Source organism: Stomoxys calcitrans, chromosome 3 (genome assembly GCF_963082655.1).
Source record: "Stomoxys calcitrans chromosome 3, idStoCalc2.1, whole genome shotgun sequence".
NCBI lineage: Eukaryota > Metazoa > Arthropoda > Insecta > Diptera > Muscidae > Stomoxys > Stomoxys calcitrans.
Window position 1 is genome coordinate 144407453 of NC_081554.1, and position 21039 is coordinate 144428491.

General features: G+C 36.3%; 2 protein-coding genes across 3 annotated transcripts in view; both read right to left on the reverse strand.

Annotated features, from left to right (window-relative positions):
* Positions 1 to 1956, reverse strand: part of LOC106094616 (protein bicaudal C) — a 38482-nt gene extending 36526 nt beyond the window's left edge. The window contains exon 1 of the mRNA XM_059365997.1: positions 1673 to 1956. Coding sequence (XP_059221980.1) covers positions 1673 to 1682 — 10 coding nt within the window. The 5' untranslated portion in view covers positions 1683 to 1956. The remainder of the gene's footprint in view (positions 1 to 1672) is intronic.
* LOC106094722 (uncharacterized) lies at positions 1891 to 11520 on the reverse strand. 2 transcript variants are annotated; one of them, XM_059365999.1, is made up of 3 exons: positions 11489 to 11520; positions 10908 to 11087; positions 1891 to 2053 (listed from the first exon to the last, which is right to left on the reverse strand). In XM_059365999.1, exon 2 carries the CDS (start codon positions 11077 to 11079, stop codon positions 10945 to 10947), a length of 135 nt encoding a protein of 44 aa, XP_059221982.1. In that variant the 5' UTR covers positions 11080 to 11087; positions 11489 to 11520; the 3' UTR covers positions 1891 to 2053; positions 10908 to 10944. The 2 variants fall into 2 exon arrangements, with proteins under 2 accessions (XP_059221982.1, XP_059221981.1); XM_059365998.1 differs by lacking the exon at positions 11489 to 11520 and having other exon boundaries at positions 10908 to 11217.
* Between the last annotated feature and the right edge of the window lie 9519 nt (positions 11521 to 21039).

Consider the following 21039-nt stretch of genomic DNA (forward strand, 5'->3'; position numbering starts at 1 on the left):
TAAAATTTCGCGACGATCAAGAATATATATACTTTATGGGGTCTCAGACGAATATTTCGAGTGGTTACAAACAGAATGACGAAATTAGTATACCCCCATCCTAAGGTGGAGGGTATAAAAAAAGGATATAATAAAAGATTTGCTCTGCTATTAGAGCGATATCAAGATATGGTCTGGTTTGGACCACAATTAAATTATATGTTGGAGACCTGTGTAAAATGTCAGCCAATTCGAATAAGAATTGCGCCCTTTGTGGGCTCAAGAAGTAAAATAGAGAGATCGATTTATATGGGAGCTGTATCGGGCTATGGACCGATTCAGACCATAATTAACACGTATGTTGATGGTCACGAAAGAATCCGTCGTACAAAATTTCAGGCAAATCGGATAATAATTGCGACCTCTAGAGGCTCAAGAAGTCAAGATCCCAGATCGGTTTATATGGCAGCTATATCAGGTTATGAACCGACTTGTACTTAATTTGACATAGTTGTTGAAAGTAACAATAAAAAACGTCTTGCGAAATTTCAGCCAAATCGGATAGAAATTGCGCCCTCTAGAAGCTCAAGAAGTCAAGTCCCCAGATCGGTTTATATGACAGCTATATCAGGTTATGAACCGATTTGAACCATATTTGGCGCAGTTGTTGGATATCATAACAAAATACTACATCAGCTATATCAGGTTATGGACTGATTTGAACCATACTTGGCAAAGTTGTTGGATATAATAACGAAACACGTCGTGCAAAATTTCATTCCAATCGGATAAGACATGCGCACTCTAGGGGCTCAAGAAGTCAAGACCCAAGATCGGTTTATATGGCAGCTAAATCGATTATGTACCGATTTGAACCATACTGGGCACAGTTGTTGGATATCATAACAAAACACGTCGTGCAAAATTTTATCCCAATCGGATAAAAATTGCGCACTCTAGAGGCTCAAGAAGTCAAGACCCAAGATCGGTTTATATGGCAGCTATATCAAAACATGGACCGATATGGCCCATTTACAATACCAACCGACCTACACTTATAAGAAGTATTTGTGCAAAATTTCAAGCGGCTAGCTTTATTCCTTCGGAAGTTAGCGTGCTTTTGACAGACAGACGGACGGACGGACGGACAGACGGACAGACGGACGGACATGGCTAGACCGACACAAAATTTCACGACGATCAAGAATATATATACTTTATGGGGTCTCAGACGAATATTTCGAGTAGTTACAATCAGAATGACGAAATTAGTATTAGGGTATAAAAATAATTGAAGCAATGAATACTTTATTTAAAAAGTTTTGTATAAGTCAATACCATGTTTATTTGGTCAAAATTCAGACTATATTTCTTCTGTGCAAGGCTATTATGCGTCTTTAACTAAGGTACATTGTTGTCTTGTCCTAAAATCATTTTAGATTTTTGTCTTTAATAACTAGACGTAAAATTAATTAAGTATTTACTAACCTACATGAAAAATGTGGAAAATTTATCATCCTTAAATCAAGTGCTTGTCTTTGGCTCAAATTTTTAAAATTAGAACAACATTTTTTTAGTGCACATTTATATATCAAAAAATATCCTCCTTACTAATTCTATTAGAATATTGAGAAAGTTACTCCAACAAAAATAGTTCAAACAGACTTTTCAACTTAAATGTTCCAAAACTTACCTTTTATCATTTGTTCCAATTTTTGTCGATCTACTTTAAAACGTTCCGTGTGCAAGTCGTCTGGATTTGAAACACCCAACTTTAATGCTATCGCTCTAATGTCACTCCAATCACTATCCACCGATGATATTTCGCTTTGAGTCTCGCTCGGTGCACCGCTCGATGAGGCTAATGTTGCGGCTGCAGAAGCCCGCTGCCACCGTTGCGGCGGTGGGATACAGAAGTTTGTTTTATACAGGAAATCATGGTGTCCGAGTTGCGGTTGGCGGTGATATTCGGTACAATTTTATGGAGATCGATTCAAATTTTTAAATATTTTGTAGAGATGTTGATTTGTTAGTGAAGCTCGTAGAAACTTTTTTATATATTTAGCATTTATTACTGAAAATATAAAAGAATTAAAAGTTTGTTATAAGTATTATACTAAATCATATTTTCTTTTCATCCTCAACCATTTGATTAGGATGTGTGAACTAAGCCATTCTGTCTTTTACACTAAAAATTATTGATCTACGACCTTATAAAGTATATGTCTCAAATTCTATTCTATCGAACTAGAGATGTTCTTTCACCTATCATCCTCAAATGCTGTTACAAATCAGCCTAGAGATTTACTTATTTATTTTATTTTGAAATGTTTGCAATCATCCGTCTTTCATTTGTTTGTCGAAAGTACGTATGTATATCCGTCATGTTGAAGATGTACAAATTTGTGCAGCAGTGTGTAGTTATGAACGTTGAGATCGCCTTTCTTAACCGATTTCGCTCAAATACTGTAAGGACATTTTGGACCGTCCTTGTTGGTCCCGAAACTAGCGCAGCTGAAATCTGTATATGGCAATAAAAATTTCAAACCATGAAAGAAAAGAAAAAGTCGGCCGGTGCCAAAAATATAATATTCCTCATAAGCTATACGAGTTAGTATAAATTGGGCGATATCATTATATATCTTAATCTGCACTGAAAGAAAAAAGACGAATCAAAATCATGCACAAATGTGGTCATGAACAAGCGTTTGAAAATATGCGGGGGTGATTTTTTCATTTTTGGCTTTATGAACCGATCGCACAGTGGACGAAACGGCAAATCAAGCGCGTCATAATTCAAATTTTAAATATAGATATGATAAAGTATGATTGATATTTAAAATTGCAAATTGCCACTGACTTCGAAATTAGTTGTTTTTGTTATTTTATGTACACTTTAAACTGGTTATCAATTTGCAAACAAAAGTTATGTTTTTAAGGGGAACATGTAAAGTGCGATTTTTTAAGAGCTATAGATAAGTTTTTCAAAAAAAAAAAAATAAATAAAATTCAGAAAAATGCATGTCATCTTTATTTGAATTGATAGTACGGTCCATATAATTTAATGTTATTTCATGCAAATTTTGACCGTGATTGCGCCTTAAATGGTCCATCCGCTTTTTCTAATTTTGGTTTACTCCTTCCAACATTTCGGCCGGTATCTCACGAATGAATACTTCAATATTGTCTTCCAATGCGTCAAATGAAGCGGGCTTGTCTGTATAGACATGAGCTTTAATATAGACTCACAATAAATAGTCTAAAGCACGATATAGGCGGCCAATTCACCGGTCTCACCATTTACGCTACGATTCGCATAATCTTTAAACAAGTACGGTCCAATGATGCCACCAGCCCATAAACGGCACCAAAACTGTGACTTTTTCTGGATGCATTGGTAGCTCTTGCAATGCTTCTGGCTGATCTTCACTCCAAAATCGAAGATTCTGCTTATTTAAGTACCCATTGAGCCAAAAATGAGCTTCGTCGCTCAATGGAAGAAGCGCGCGATGAACTTTCTTAACAGATCACGTATTTTGGTAATAAAATTCAATAATTTGCAAGTTCGTTTGTAAGACAATTCATGGTTAAATTATAGACCAAACTGAAGAGGTTTGACAGTGAAACAAAACACGAAACGTGCGTGAGCTGTTTAAACCAGTTTTGCCAAAAAGATAATAGCTAAAAAACACCCTTATATTCTTGTTACATTTTATTTTGTTAATGAATAAAAAAATATTTCCATATATCAACACAAATATAGTGATTGTTTTGAAAGTTAAATGTGTGTGCGCTGAAAAATATAGTTTTCATGAATTAAGACTTCTCTATTTAGTCATAAATAGTCTGATAATTTTCTCATTTTTATACCCATCACCATAGGAAGGGGGTATACTTATCTAGTCATTCGTCGTTGAAGATTGCAATCGGGCCATATCGGTTCAGATTTAGTTATATCCCCATATAAACCAATCTCCAAATTTGACTTCTTGAGCCCCTGGAAGCCGCAATTTTTGTCCGATTCGGCTGAAATTTTGCATGTTGCGTTTTACTGAGATTTTCAACAACAAGTAAAGTCCAAATTGGTTTATAACCTGGTTAGCTCCCATATAAACCGATTTGCCGATTTGACTGTTTGAGTCCTTACAAGCCGCAATTTATGTCCGAGTTGACTGAAATTGTGTGCCAAGTACGGTCCAAATCAGTCTATAACCTGATATAGCTCCCATGTAAACCGGTCTTTAGATCATGCTTGTTCGGTTCCTAGAAGATTTAATTGTTGCTGGTTGAAAAGAAGTTTGGCATGTACAATAAAATTATGCCCTTCACTAAATTTATTTAGTATACATTTTTAGCGGAATCCATGGTGGGTTCTTAGGATACGGCCCGCCCGATCTAAGCACACTTTTACTTGTTCTGCCCTTATCTTATATCATATTATGACCTTAAATGGAGTAGATCTATTTTGTACATATTTGTCCACCCTGAAATTTTATTTTAGTAATTGCGTTGATCGTTCTTAAGTAAAGGTGAAATCAGCTGCGTTGAAGGTAAAGTCAGCTGCAAGTTTTTGCAATATTGTGATATACAGTAGTTTTTTCTTAGCTGCCAAAACAAGTTTTGAACACATTTTAAGGCAGCAAAGCGTTTTTCGCACTTATCTTTAATGGGTTTTAAGGCCTAAAAGTGAACGTTTTTTTACTACAGAATTGACTCTTAAGTATAATTTTCATTCACATCTTCTATATTTTACTTTTGTATACCACACAAAAACTTAAACTCTTACGTGTGTTTGACTAGTTTTGGGTATTTAACTTGACAATTATCACTACAGTTTTTCAACATAACGTTTGCAAATTTGTTGTAATGAAAAAACTTTTGTTTGTGAAAATTTTGAATTTCGTTTTTTAAATAAGCAAAAATTAGTATTTATTGTATGATAAAAAAATAAAATAAAAGAATTTTCTTGGAAGACAATCTATTATTCCTAAATTTTTGTTGGTTTCCTAACATCAGCAATAGATGTCTTCATTTCTAAACCATGCGCGAGCCATGTGTGTACTTAACTTATTGTGTCCCATTATAATATCATTGGCAGTTTGAAGATATATATTTTCAATCGAAAGTAGGGCATCTATGTATCGATTCAGAAATTCGTGCAATAGTTGTTTTGTATGCTCACAACCGCTCACAGCCGTTGAATTTCATCTGTCGAACCACGTTTCTTTATATTCGTAGTAGGTGAAAGCGATGAGGATATCCTTAAATGAGTCCTGGGAAAGACTTGCTATCTATCTCAAAAGGAAATCAGATCTTTCGTTTTCTGACACATCCTCATGGCCAGAGACTTAACATAGAGACACCTAGCGTTTTTTTATGCGGTAGTACCAGATAGTTATTTCTGACAGCGACGAAGCGTTTTGCATCCTATGCTCGTACACATAAGAGCCTTTAACGACGCGGGACAATCACTGCAAACGTGTCGAACGGTCGATATTACTTGTCACTATATCTGCAGCCCTTGCAATAGCAAAGACCTCCGTCTGGAAGATGCTGCAATCGTCCATCATATGAAGAGGAACCCCGATATGCAGTTCTGCGCAGTGGATTCTACATCCATCTGTATAAATATTTATATCCCCAAACTATATCTGCTACTCCTTCAAGGTTCGTTATGTACTGAGTCTACAGGTCTGTCAACGCCCCATCGAGTATAACGGTACGTTCGGCCGGTAACTTCTGAAGCTAATTAAGTTTCAATATCATGATCAGCGTATCTTCGCCCGATTTCATGGGGTATAAGTCATTCGGCTGGGCCCTTAACAGTTCCGTCCAGAACCTTGACAGTTCCTTCAAGTATTACTCAAAGCACCACTTCTTACTCTTAATTTCACCTCATTCACTCTATCCAGGTTTCGTATATTTCACTGTGCCCAAATCGTAGGTGAAAGCCTAATGAATAATAATTCTTTGCCAATCATATTTTATTATAATTACAAGTTCTCAAACAAAAAATATTTTACTTCAAGATAATTTTTAAATATGATTTTTTTTTTTAATATAAAACAAGTAATAAGGCGTTAAGTTCGGCCGGGCCGAACCTTGGATACCCACCACCTTGGGTATATATGTAAACCACCTTTCATCAAAATTCGGTGAAAGTTTCATGCCTTATGTCCCATAGCAGTTATATCAAAATATGTTCCGATTTGGACCAAATACTAATAAGTATAGTAGCTATATCTAAAAATAAACCGATCTGAACCACGGATGTCAAAAAGCCTAACATGAGTCATTGTGGCAAATTTCAGTGAAATCGGATTATAAATACGCCTTTTATGGGGCCAAGACTTTGAATCAAGATATCGGTCTACATGGCAGCTATATCCAAATCTGGACCGATTTGGGCCAAGGTGCAGAAAAATGGCGAAGAGCCTAACACAAAGCATTGTCCCATATTCCGGCGATATCGGACAGAAAATGCCCCTTTTATGGGCCCTAAACCTTAAATCGAGAGATCGGTCTATATAGCAGCTATATTCAAATCTGGGCCGATCTGGGCCAAATTGAAGAAGGACGTCGAAGAGCCTAACTAAACACATTGTCTCAAATCTCAGCGACATCGGACAATAAATGCGTCTTTTATGGCCCCAAAACCTAAAACCGAGATATCGGTCTATATGGCAGCTATATCCAAATCTGGACCGATCTGTGCGATATTGCAGAAGTATGTCAAGGGGCTTAACTTAACTCACTGTCCCAAATTTCGGCGACATCGGACAATAAATGCGCATTTTATGGGCCTTAAACCTTAAATCGAGAGATCGGTCTATATGGCAGCTATATCCAAATTTGAACCGATCTGGGCCAAGTTGAAGAAGGATATCGAAGGGCGTAACACAATTCACTGTCCCAAATTTCATCAAAATCGGATAATAAATGTGGCTTTTGTTGGCCTAAGACCTTAAATCGGAGCATCGGTCTATATGGCAGCTATATCCAAATCCGACTTAAGGAAGGAAGTCGAAGTGCCTAACACAGTTCATTGTCTTAAATTTAAGCGAAATAGGATAAGAAATGTGGCTTTTATGGCCTTAGACCCTAAATAGGAGGATCGGTTTATATGGCAGCTATATCCAAATCTGGACCGATCTGAGCCAAATTGACGAATGATGTCGAAGGGCCTAACACAACTCATTGTCCCAAATTTCGGATAATAAATGTGGCTTTTATGGGCCTAAGACCCTAAATCGGCCGATCGGTCTATATGGGGGCTATATCAAGATATAGTGCGATATAGACCATCTTCGAACTTAACCTGCTTATGGACAAAAAGTTTCAGCTCAATATCTCTATTTTTATAGAATGTAGCGTTATTTCAACAGACAGACGGACGGATATATCTATAATATATATATTCTTTATAGGGTCGGAAATGGATATTTCGATGTGTTGCAAACGGAATGACAAAATGAATATACCCCCATCCTTCGGTGGTGGGTATAAGAACAAAGAAATTATAGTAACATAGCTCGAATAAATAGAAGACTATATAATACGTTTTAGTGGGAATTTGTTTAATGTTTGTTTGAAGAAAATTTTTGCATAATTTGGTTTTTATTTTTTTGAAAAAATTGCATGAATTTTTTTTAATACTTAGCTAAAAAAAATTGCGCAAACTTCATCTTAGGAGCAAATTTTTGTTAAAGAAATGTTTTTAGAGAATTTGCTATGCAAAATTGTCTTTACAAAAAATTTTATATGAATTATATGTACCAATTTTCGTGACAATCGGTTGACCATATTATTGCAAATTACTTAAAGTCGGATGAACTAAGTGGACGCGTTTTGCATTTCTATTCAGTACTTTTTTGCCTTTTTAAAGATTTGAGCATTATACTAGCCTATTTTATTTTACATTAATTTTCCCACAAACATTCCACTTAGGAAAAGGAGATACTTCTCTCACACCAATCTCACTCTCACCTATTCATGGAAAGTCTTCAATAGCTAATTAACTAATGAGAGGGAACCCACTACTAAACAGAGGTGAAACTACTAGTACTGATCATTTTTCGGAGGTTCTACCCGGGATTATAACTACGCGTTCTGACGGGTCAACCAAATCTGCAGCTGGTCGATCACAGCGAAAACATTCTATGACAACGCCCCATTATTTTGCTTCTTATCGTACACTCGTTGTGATATTCTTGAATTTTTTACTTATTCCAAGAACATTTCTAATGCTTAGTTACGATTTTTCATTGAAGCTATACACCTTTTTGCAAAATTTTCAAAAATAGAAGTTAGTGCTTTTTAACTCTTTTTAAAATTTTGGTTACGCTTTTTGCTGGTAAATTATTGGCTTCGCTAATTGTGGAAGCCGTAGAGAAAAGCGTCATACAAAATTTTGGAAGGATTGGTCAATAAATGCGTTTGCAGTGGCTCTACAAGTGAAATCCAGATGGTATATATAAATGGGAGCTATATCTAAATCTGAACCGTTTTCCATGAAATTCGCCAGTAATGTCGAAAGTCATAACAAAATCCTTCCTGTCAAATTTCAAATTTGAAGCGGTTTACAAATGACCACCTTACTGCAATATAAGTTCAAATCGGACGAACGTATATATGGGAGCAATATCCATATCTGAACTAAGAGGTATATCCAAATTTGAACCAAATTCTGCACTGCACTTTGTACACAAATTAACATGGACAGACAGACAGACGGAAATAGAATATCAAATCAGAAAGTGATTCTCAGTCGATCGGATTATTTACCAATGGGTCTAGCTCACTGTTACAAACAAATACACTTAGTTATAATACCCTGTACCAAAGAAGTAGTGTAGGGCATAAAGAATTATTCTCATGAAAAATACGACAAATGGGAACCCTTTGCTTTAATTTAGTTCTCCAAAGAAATTTTCGCTGGTTTATTTTTTAGGGGGTTATTTATACTGGTAGCCTTTTTCTAATCTCATATTTTTGAATATGCACTTCTTGGGTCATTTCCTTAAAATTTATAAACGTTTGGTCTATAATTTTCAAACAATGCTTGCAAATTATTGAATTTTATTATCAAAATGCGTGCTCTGCTAAGAAAGTTCATCGCGCGCACGTAAATAAGCAGAATTGTCGATTTTGAAGTGATGATCAGCCAGAAGCATTGCAAGAGCTACCAATGCATCCAGAAAAGTCACATGCGGTTTATGGGCTACTGGCATCATAGGACTGTGCTTCTTCAAAGATGATGCGAATCATAAAGTAACTGCGAATGGTAAACGCTATCGTGAGATGATATCCAACTTTTTTTGCCCAAAATGCAAGAGCATGACATGTGGTTTCAACAAGACGATGCCACATGCCACACAGCACGCGTAACAATGGACTTTTGAGAGGCGAGATCGGTAAACATTTTATTTCACGTTTGGGACCGGTCAATTGGCCTAAATCGAGCGATTTAACGCCTTTAGACTATTTTTGGTATGTCTATGTTAAAGCATGTGTCTATACAGACAAGCCCGCTTCAATTGAAGCATAGGAACATTGGTGAACATTGAAGCATTTGTTCATGAGATACCAGCCGAAATGTTGGAAAGAGTATGCCAAAATTAGAATAAGCGGATGGACCATTTCAGGTGGCCACGGTCAACATTTGTATGAAATAATCTTCAAAAATTAAATTATATGGACCGTACTAAAGATTAAAATAAATATGTCATGCATTTTTCTGAATTGTATGTTTTTTTTTTTGAAGAACTTTAATATAGCTATTTAAAAATCACTCTATATATATGAAGGCTATGTCTGAAACCAAACCGGTTCCTTTGATATTCACCAGCAATGTCGAGAGTCAAGAGAAAATCCTGCTTTACAAATTTCGAAAGAATCTGATAATAAATTCTTTCGCAATATTAGTCCAACCGATTTTTTCCAGTTTCAATAGACTTCGTCTCTACGCCAAAGAAAATGTATATATCAAATTCGAAGACGATCAGATGAAAATTGCGACCTGCAGTTTGTTCACAAACTAACAGGGACAGACGGACATAGCTAAATCTAATCAGAAAGTGATTCTGGGTCGATCGGTACATTAACAATGGGTCTATCTCTCTTCAGTCTGGGTGTTACAAACCAATGCACTAAGCTAACACTCATGTACCACAGTGGTGATGTAGGTTATAAAAACAGTCAAAGTAATGTCAAATAGGTAATTGACAAAATTTCAACAATAGAGTTACTTAGTTTCTAACAAAACTCTGCAATTTATGGAAGACATGCTAACTCATCTTTACTTATCTTTAAAAAATTATGATTCATGAATAAAGTGTCAAAGCCCAACTATTTTCTAAAATTATTCTAAAATTACAAAACTGCATGCATGTGCCAATTATGTCTACTATTGTTTGTGGGGACTTCCCGTTTATTGCTGTTAATCATCAGTAACTATTATCAAAACGTGATAAGTAAAGGAGCATTCGATAAAAAAAACTGATTGATTTTGTGATATTTTTGATTTTTAATATTCAAAAGAAAAAGCAAAAAGTCAAACATTCACTTGGTTTTGTTCCCCATTGCGTTTTATAAGTTCTTTGATTTTCTCATTATAGAAAAGTAAAAAGTCGTAATGTGCCTCAAATTTCGAAATTTTTTTAGAAATTAAAAAATGTGCAACGAATAAACAAGTTCGAGCCCTTAATAATAAATGACAAAATTTATAAAAAGCTAAATATAATCTTTATAGTTTGTGATCTTTAATAAAACTAGCTTGCCGCATATACCTATAAAATATTTTTGTAATATTTCATCATTCAAGTTGCTATTGAAAGCGAAATTCAGCACATCAATATGGCGAAAAAAAATCAATGTTTGCTCCAACATTTATCTTTCACCAATTTTCCAACAAAAATATTCCAACTTACCTGAAAATTAGGGTTGTTTAAAACAATTATCAATAATTCACTTAATATTGAAGAAAATTTGAAAGTCCAAATAAATAGCATGGAACAGGTTTTGCAAAAGTTCATTTATTTGAATAACACAAAAATTCATGACAAAGTGGCTTAATTGCTTAAAGTCTGTGTAAAACTGCATTTATGCGTCTTGCAAAATCCCACAGAAGTGAATAGAAATAAAATTAAAGCACACAGTTTCTTCTATACGCATTAAGTTCAGTTTAAAATTAATTAATGGTTAAACTCCAATAAATCAATTTTTTTATTTGTCAATTCATCACTTCACTTCAGTTTAATGCAAAAATTTTTCCAATTATTTTTGAAAAATTATCACTTTTTTTTTTTTTTTTTTGCAAGAACAAATATGAGGGGAATGGAGCAGGTAAAAAGAAATTTCAAGTACTTTGTGGTAAGGTCACAAAAGTTGAACTAATCTTTGCAAGTGATATTCATGTGCTTTTACTTTTTTTCTTTCCTTTGGTTATAGCTATGATTTACAATGCACATTTTCATGCATTGAAGCCTCTCTCTATTATACTGAGTTGTACTTTGTTCTTTTTTCCTCGGCTCTATCTGTCGCTTTATTTTTAGCAGTCGTTACTGAGTGAGTATTATTTGGAAGCAGCAATTCTAACGGTACCAAAAAGGTTCACTGACCGTCTGTCTGGTAGACGTGATGAACAAAGATAGCGAGAAAATACGAAATGTCATTTGTTTTGATTTTATTTGCTGCCCTTTTTTTGGCATGTGATTTATAGTTTAAAAAGCACTGCTACAGATGAACATAGAGATTCCATTAGAAAGAGCTCATTCAAACAGCAACAAAATGAACAATAATTACTTTCGTTGTTATAACCAACAGCATAGGATATGAGTATATATACATTTTTTATATTCTTGATCGTTGTTATGTTCTTAGTCACTGTCAAAGTCAAGGTTAACAAGTTAAGGCGTGCCAAGTTCGGCCGGGCCGAATCTTATATACCCTCCACCATGGATCGCGTTTATCGAGTTCTTTGCGCGGTGTCTCCTTTTAGGGAAGCAAAGAATAATGAATAAGAACTGTAATGCTACTCGAGCTATATCAAATTATAGTCTGATTCGGACCATAAATGAATTGAATGCTGAACGTTGTAGAAGTAATTGATTAATATTTCGGTGCATTCGGACAAGAATGGGCATTTTAGGGGCTAAAGAAGCAAAATTGGGAGATCGGTTTATATGGGAACTATATCAAGCTATAAATCGTGTTCAAACGCATGGATGAAGCAATTGTTCAAAATTTCTGCCAAATCGGATTAGAATTTCGCCCTCTAGAGGCTCAAGATGTCAATATCTCAGATCGGTTTATATGGCAGCTATATTAGGTTATGTACCGATTTGCGCCATACTTAACATATTTTTTGAAAGTCATAACAAAACACCTCATGCAAAACTTCTACCAAATCGGATGAGAACTGCGCCCTCTAATGGCCAAGATATACCAGGTTATGAACCGATTTAAACCATACTTAACACTTAACACCACATGCAATTACAGCCAAAACGGATAAAAACTGCGCCCTCTAACAGCTGAAGAAATCAAGATCCAAGATCGGTTTATATGGCAGCTATATCAAAACATCGACCGATTTGGCCCAATTTCAATCCCAACCGACCTACACCAATAAAAAGTATTTCTGCAAAATTTCAAGCGGCTATTTTTACTCCTTCGAAAGTTAGCGTGCTTTCGACAGACGGATGGACGGACGGACATGGCTAGATCGACTTAAAATGTCATGACGATCAAGAATATATATACCTTATGGGGTCTTAGACGCCTATTTCGAGGTGTTACAAACAGAATGACGAAATTAGTATACCCCCTCCTATGGTGGGGGTATGATAAATCTGTCATTGTGACACTTCTATTTGATGTAGATCATGGGGACAAAAACGGGTCCTGCAATTTGACTTTATGAGCCCTGGATGTCTCAATTTTCATTCTATTGTTTGAAATTTGATATATGAAGTATCCTTCTAAACTCAAACCAGATACCTTCTATATTGGTCTATAAATACACGTAGACTCCAAAATAACTGATCCTCCGTTTGACCAGGCCAGCAAGTCTTACATAACGAGATCAAAGTGTTGAGGTTGGTTTGTTAGCTCTTATGTTTGTTTGATTATTCAGTTTAGAAATGTGCTAAGTTCGGACGGGCTTTGGAACCCACCACCATGGATTCTGCAAAAAAAAGGAATCCCCAAAAATCTACCCAATTCATAATTTTAACACAATTTAGAATTTCGCCTCTCGGTGAAAATAGGGCACTTAATGTTTATACTCTTCTCCATGTGGGTATACTAATTTCGTCATTCCATTTGTAACACTTTGAAATATAGATCTGAGACCCAACAAAGTTTATAAATATATTTTTGATCGTCTGCATATACTCTATTTACTTGATTTAGCCATGTCCGTTCGTCTGTCAAAAGCACGCTAGGTTAGGTTAAAAATATGTGTATATATTGGACATTCACCTAAGCCAGTAATCGGCTTGTTGGGCGCTCCAAATACTCAAAAGTAAAGCACACTTACTTTTGAAGGGATTAAGCGAGGCGTTTGAAATTTTACACCAATACTACCTATAAGTGTAGTTTGGTTTGGATTGTAAATGGGCTATATCGGTCCATGTTCCGTTATAGCTGACATATGAATCGATACCGCATCTTGACTTCTTCTCGACTTTACTTCTCTTAAGGGCGCAATTCTTATCCGATTTGTCTGAAATTTAGCATGACTTTTGACTTCCAACAACTTTTGGACTTTTTTTTTGACTTCCGACAACTGTGCTAAGTATGGTCAGAATCGGTTCATAACCCAATATAGTAGCTCCCACATAAACGGATCTTCACTTCCTGAGTCGCTTAAGGGCGCAATTATTATCCGTTTTCCGTTTTTGATTAAATTTTGCACAATGACTTCTACTATGGTCTCCAACATCGAAACCATGTATGGTCCTAATCGGTCTTTAACCTGATATAGCTCCAATAGCAATATCAATTATTCTCCATTATCCTTTGTTTGCCAATACCGGGCAAAGAACTTAACCAATGCGATCCATGGTGGATGGTAGATAGATAACCTAAAGATGTACGAACCTCCCCTTTCCGATTAGACTCCGGTACTACAATATATTCGTGAATCAAAGTGGAAAATCCATGTTTTCACAATTACTCTTTTGAAACATTACATAAAACTCAAGGAGAGCATAGCAAAAAACACCCGATATCGAACATGGGTGAACTTAATTAATCGAATTTTTCTTTTCGCCTTTGTGATCTCGACTGTACTAATAATAATAATATGGAGGGGCCCAATGCAACTCGAAAAATCTGATAATAAATGCGGCTTTTTGGGCCTAAGACCTTAAGTCAGAAGATATGTCTATATAAAGGATAAATTTTTATGAAAGTTTTTCAAAAAAACCATAAAATTCAGAAAAACACATGAAATCTTTATGTGAATCGATAGTACGGTCCGTATAATTTAAAGTTTGAAGACTATTTCGTGCAAATGTTGACCGTGATTGCACCTGCACCATCCGCTTAGACCAATTTTGGCATACTCTTTCCAATATTTCGGCCGGAATCTCACGAATAAATGCTTCAACGTTGTCCAATGTTCCAATGCGTTAATTGAAGCGGGCTTGTCTGTATAGACATGAGCTTTAACATAGTCCCACAAAAAATAGTCTAAAGGCGTCAAAATGCACGGTCTACGCGGCCAATTTACAGGTCCCGAACGTGAAATAAAATGTTCACCGAACATGCTTCTCAATTAGTCCATTGTTACGCGTGCAGTGTGGCATGTGGCACCGTCTTGTTGAAATCACATGTCGTGCAAGTCAAGCTCCTGCATTTTGTCATGCAAGTCAAGCCCTTGCACTGTGATTTTTCTGGATGCATTGGTAGATCTTGCAATGCTTCCTGTCTTCTTAAATTTTATAAATTAAATTATGGACTAAATTGGCGAAAGTCAAGAGAAAATCGTTCCTGCCAAATTTCAAGAGAATCGGTTAACAAATTACCATTTTATTGCATTACTACTGTAAATATGACGGACATATATATGGGAGCTATATTAAAATCTGAGCCGATTTTTTGCAATTTCAATAGGTTTCGTCTCTTCGACAAAAAAAATAATGTGTCAAATTTGAAGACGATCGGATGACAATTGCGACTTGTAGTTTGTACACAATTTAACATGGACAGACAGACAAACGGACATTGCTTAAACGAATCACAAAGTGATTCTGAGTTGATCGGTATACTTATCAATGGGTCTATCTCTCTTTCTTTTGGGTGTTACAAACAAATGCACTAAGTTATAATACCCCTGTCACACAGTAGTGGTGTAGGGTATAAATATTGATGAAATCTATTTATTTTGATATATTTTTCTTTATAGACAGATTTTATTTTTCAATAAAAATCGCTCTAAAATAATACATTTTCTTTGAATGTGGTCGAGATAGTTTTTTCTGATGACAAATCTTTAATGACATTTGTTTTAAGACCAAATTTTTTCTAGAGTTGGCGAAAAATTTTTAGTTAATATGTTTCAAGACTGAAGAAATTGGAACTAAAAAGTTTTTGGTAAATATCACAAAAAAACAAGTAAAAGCGTGCTAAGTTCGGCCGGGCCGAATCTTATATACTCTCCACCATGGATCGCGTTTGTCGAGTTCTTTTCCCGGCATCTCTTCTTAGGCAAAACAGGATATAAGTAAAGATTTGCTCTGCTATTAGAGCGATATCAATATATGGTCCGGTTTGGACCACAATTAAATTATATGTTGGAGACCTGTGTAAAATGTCAGCCAATTCGAATAAGAATTGTGCCCTTTGGAGGCTCAAGAAGTAAAATAGAAAGATCGATTTATATGGTAGCTGTATCGGGCTATAGACCGCTTCAGACAAAACATAATACACACGTATGTTGATGGTCATGAGAGAATCCGTCGTACAAAATTTCAGGCAAATCGGATAATAATTGCGATCTCTAGAGACTCAAGAAGTCAAGATCCCAGATCGGTTTATATTGGGTTGCCCAAAAAGTAATTGCGGATTTTTTAAAAGAAAGTAAATGCATTTTTAATAAAACTTAGAATGAACTTTAATCAAATATATAATTGCCATTTTGTTCGATAACCTTTTGCCGTCTTCCTGGCAAATTTAGTATTCCACGCTCATAGAACTTCTGGCCTTTATCTGCAAAAAACTGAACCAAGTGCGATTTTATAGCCTCATCATTGCCGAAAGTTTTACCATTTAAGGAGTTCTGCAAAGATCGAAATAAATGATGGTCTGATGGTGCAAGGTCAGGGCTATATGGTGGATGCATCAAAAGTTCCCAGCCAAGCTCACTCAGTTTTTGGCAAGTGACCAAAGATGTGTGCGGTCTAGCGTTGTCCTGGTGGAATATGACACCTTTACGATTGACCAATTCTGGTCGCTTCTCCTTGATGGCTGTATTCAATTTGTCCAATTGTTGACAGTAAACATCCGAATTAATCGTTTGGTTCCAAAATATACCACACCCTTCCAATTCCACCAAACAGACAGCATAACCTTCTTTTGGTGGATATCAGCCTTTGAAGTGGTTTGAGCTGGTTCACCATGCTTGGACCATGATCGTTTTCGACTAATGTTGTTGTAAACAACCCATTTTTCATCTCCAGTTATAATTCGTTTTAAAAACGGATCGAATTCATTGCGTTTAAGATGCCTACCACAAGCGTGTGGTACCCAAATATCAAGCTTTTTCACCTGTCCAAGACTTTTTATGTGATAATGAACGGTTGATTTTGGTATGTTTAACTTCCCTCCTATCTCACGCTCAGTTACATGACGATCTAATTCGATTAATGCTTTGATTTGGTCATCATCAACTTAATTTGGCCGACCTGAAAAATCCGCAATTACTTTTTGGGCAACCCAATATGACAGCTATATCAGGTTATGAACCGATTTAAACCTTATTTGACACAATTGTTGAAAGTAAGAATAAAATACGTCATGCAAAATTTCATTCAAATCGGATAAAAATTGCGCCCTCTAGAGGCTCAAGAAGTCAAGACACAAGATCGGTTTATATGAGAGCTATATCAGGTAATGGACTGATTCGAACCATACTTGGCACAGTTCTTGGATGTCATAAAAAAACACGTCGTGCAAAATTTCATTCCAATCGGATAAGAATTGCGCACTCTAGAGGCTCAAGAAGTCAAGACCCAAGGTCGGTTTATATGACAGCTATATCAGGTTATGGACCGATTTTAACCTTATTTGGCACAGTTGTTGGATATCATAACAAAACACGTCGTGCCAAATTTTATTCCAGTCGGATATTAATTGTGTCCTCTAGGGGCTCAAGAAGTCAAGACCCAAGATCGGTTTATATGGCAGCTATATCAAAACATGGACCGATATGGCCCATTTACAATACCAACCGACCTACACTAATAAGAAGTATTTGTGCAAAATTTCAAGCGGCTAGCTTTACTCCTTCGGAAGTTAGCGTGCTTTCGACAGACAGACGGACGGACGGACAGACGGATGGACATGGCTAGATCGACATAAAATGCCGCGACGATCATGAATATATATACTTTATGGGGTCTCAGACGTATATTTCGAGTAATTGCAAACAGAATGACGAAATTATTATACCCCCATCCTATGGTGGAGGGTATAAAAATGAGTTTGGATTAGGGCGGATCTTATAAACCCTTCACAATGGATGGCATTTTTCAATTTCTTTGCACGGTTTCTCTTTATATTCAGAAACTAAAAAAGAATAATGGTAGTTCATAACAAGAAATCCATATGTGATTTTTATACCCACCACCGTAGGATAGGGGGTATATTCATTTAGACATTCCGTTTGCAACACATCGAAATATCAATTTTCGACCCTACAAAGTATATACATATCGGATCGTTGTGTTATATCGGTAAGACGTGTAAACGATGTTCGTCTGTTGTAATCACTCTAGAGCCTACAAAGACTGAGATATTGAGCTGAAATTTGCCTCAGATACATCTTTTTGATGCACGCTGGCTAAGTTCTTGAACGGGCCAAATCGGACCTTATTTGGATGTAGCTTCTATATAGACCGTTTTTTAGCTTTATTTATTACCCGATTTTGCTGAAATTTGGAATAATGCGTTGTCTTTAGCCTCCCAACATCCGATTTAAATATGGGTGAGATCCGACGATATTTAGATATAGCTATCATATAGACCGATCTGTTTGTAACTCCTCGAAATATTCGTCTAAGACCCCATAAAGAATATATATTTCTGATCGTCATGACATTTTAAGTCGAACTAGCCATGTCCGTCTGTCTGTCCGTCCGTCTGTCTGTCGAAAGCACGCTAACTTTCGAAGGAGTAAAGCTAGCCGCTTGAAATTTTACACAAATACTTCTTATTAGTGTAGGTCGGTTGGGATTGTAAGTGGGCTATATCGGTCCATGGTTTGATATAGCTGCCATATAAACCGATCTGGGATCTTGACTTCTTGAGCCCTTAGAGAGCACAATTCTTATCCGATTTGCATGAGGTGTTTTGCTAGGACTTCCAACAACTGTGTTGAGTATGGTTGAAATCGGTTTATAACCTGATATAGCTGTCATATAAACCTATCTAGGGTCTTGACTTCTTGAGCCGCTAGAGGGCACAATTTCTATCCGATTTGGCTGAAATTTTGCACGACGTGTTTTGTTATGACTTCCAACAACTGTGTTAAGAAAAGTTCAAATCGGTCCATATCCTGATATAGCTGCCATATAAACCGATCTAGGTTCTTGATTTCTTGAGCCACTTGAGGACGGAATTATTATCCGATTTGGCTGAAATTTTGCATGCGGTGTTTTGTTAAGACTTGCAACAACTGTGCTAAGATTAGTTGAAATCGGTCCATAACCTGATATAGCTGCCATATAAACCGATCTGGGGTCTTGACTTCTTGAGCCGCTAGAAGGCCCAATTATTATCGGACTTTGCTGAAATTTTACATGAGGTGTTTTGTTATAACTTTCAACAACTTTTGCTAAGAATAGTTCAAATCGGTCCATAATCGATATAGCAGCCATATAAACTAATATGGGATCTTGACTTCTTGAGCCTCTAAAAGGCGCAAGCATTATCCGATTTGGCTGAAATTTTGCACAACGGCTTCTGACATGACCTTTAACATACGTGTCGAATATGACATGAATCAGTTTATAGCCTAATACAGCTCGCCTCTAAACCGAGCTCCCTATTTTACTTCTTTCATCTCTAAAGTGCGCAATTCCTACTAGATTTGGTTGAAATTTTACACAATGAATTATACTATGGTCTCCAATATTCAGTTCAATTATGGTCCAAAATGAACCATTACTTGATATCGTTCCAATAACATAGCAATTCTTTTCTTTTATTCTTTATTTGCCTAAAAAGAGATACCGTCGAAAGAGCTCGACAAATGCGATCCATGGTAGAGGGTATATAGGATTCGGCCCAGCCTAACTTAGCACGCTTTGTTTGCAATGTCACTGACGCGAAAACGCAACACCTGTTCTGCTAAGCCGAACTTTGTATACCCACTCCCGCTTTTCTTAAAAAATTAACGCTTTTAATTTTTTAATAACCTTTTTTCAAAAATGTGGTTCAATTTGCTTAAAGGGGAAATAGATTACCAGTACAAAAATTGTCAAAAACATATTTTCGCCTTATGATTTTTCAAAATATGTAGAATTGTTTAAATTCATGGTCCAAAACAAAATATTACATGCAAAATTATAGCCCTGGTAATAATTGCGCCATCTAAGGCGCAAGAAGTGAGATCGGTTTATATGGGGGCTACATCTAAACATGGACCAATTTGGCCCATTTACAATTCCAACAGACCTACTTAAATAAAAAGCTTTTGTGAAAAATTTTGAGCGGCTACCATTACTCGTTCGAAAATTATAGTACTTTCGACACACGGACGGACAAGGCTGAATCGACTGTCATGTCCAGTTCAAAAATATATGTACATATGTACTTAATGGGCTCCTAGAACAATATTTCAGAGTATAATAAACGGAATAACGAAGTACAAAATATAAGGGTACAAAAATTTTAAATAAACTTTTATCAAATCAAAATCTTCTTATATATAAAAATCAATTTGTGTTTGTTTGTAGGTTTGTTTGTATGTTTGTTTGTATGTTTGTTTGTATGTTTGTTTGTATGTTTGTTTGTATGTTTGTGTGTTCCTTATAGACTCAGAAACGGCTGAACCGATATGATGGCGCATAATGACCCCGTAGTGAAAATAGGGTACTACGCTGTTTGGTATCTGAAGGGGGAGCGGACCCTCCCCCTTACCCTAATTTTCAGAAACGCCAGATCTCGGTGTGCTCTCATATAGTACCCTAAAAATAAAAATTTGGTATCCAAATTTCGGATGGGGTACCTAGGGGGGCTGCTGCACCCTAAAACATACCAAACATATATTTAGACCAATCATGACAATATGGGACTCAAATGAAAGGTATTTAGGATAAGAAAACGTATCTGATATCCAATTGTCGAACCAAGTGCTAGAGGGACCACCCCAAGCCCCAAAACACCCCTAAATCGGACATATTTACCGACCATGGCAATATGGGAATCAAATGAATGGTATTTGCGAGTACAATACGAATTTGATATCCAAATGTGGGACCACGTTTCTGGGGTCCACCCCTTTCCCAAAACACCCCCCAAACAGGACTTATTTACTAACCATGTGAATATGGGGCTTAAATAAAAGGTATTTGAATGTAAAACACGAATCTGATATCTAAATATGGGACCAAGTGTTTGGGGGGCCGCCTCTCCCCAAAAACATCCCCCAAAGGGGACAAATTTACGACCATAGCTATATGGGGCTCAAATGAAAGGTCTTTGGGAGTAAAGCATGAATTTGATACTAATATTCGGGAAAAGTGTATATGGGGCCACCACACCCCCACAACACCACCCAAATAAGAAGAATTTTCATATAAAGATATGTGAGAATAGAGCACGTTGCTGATA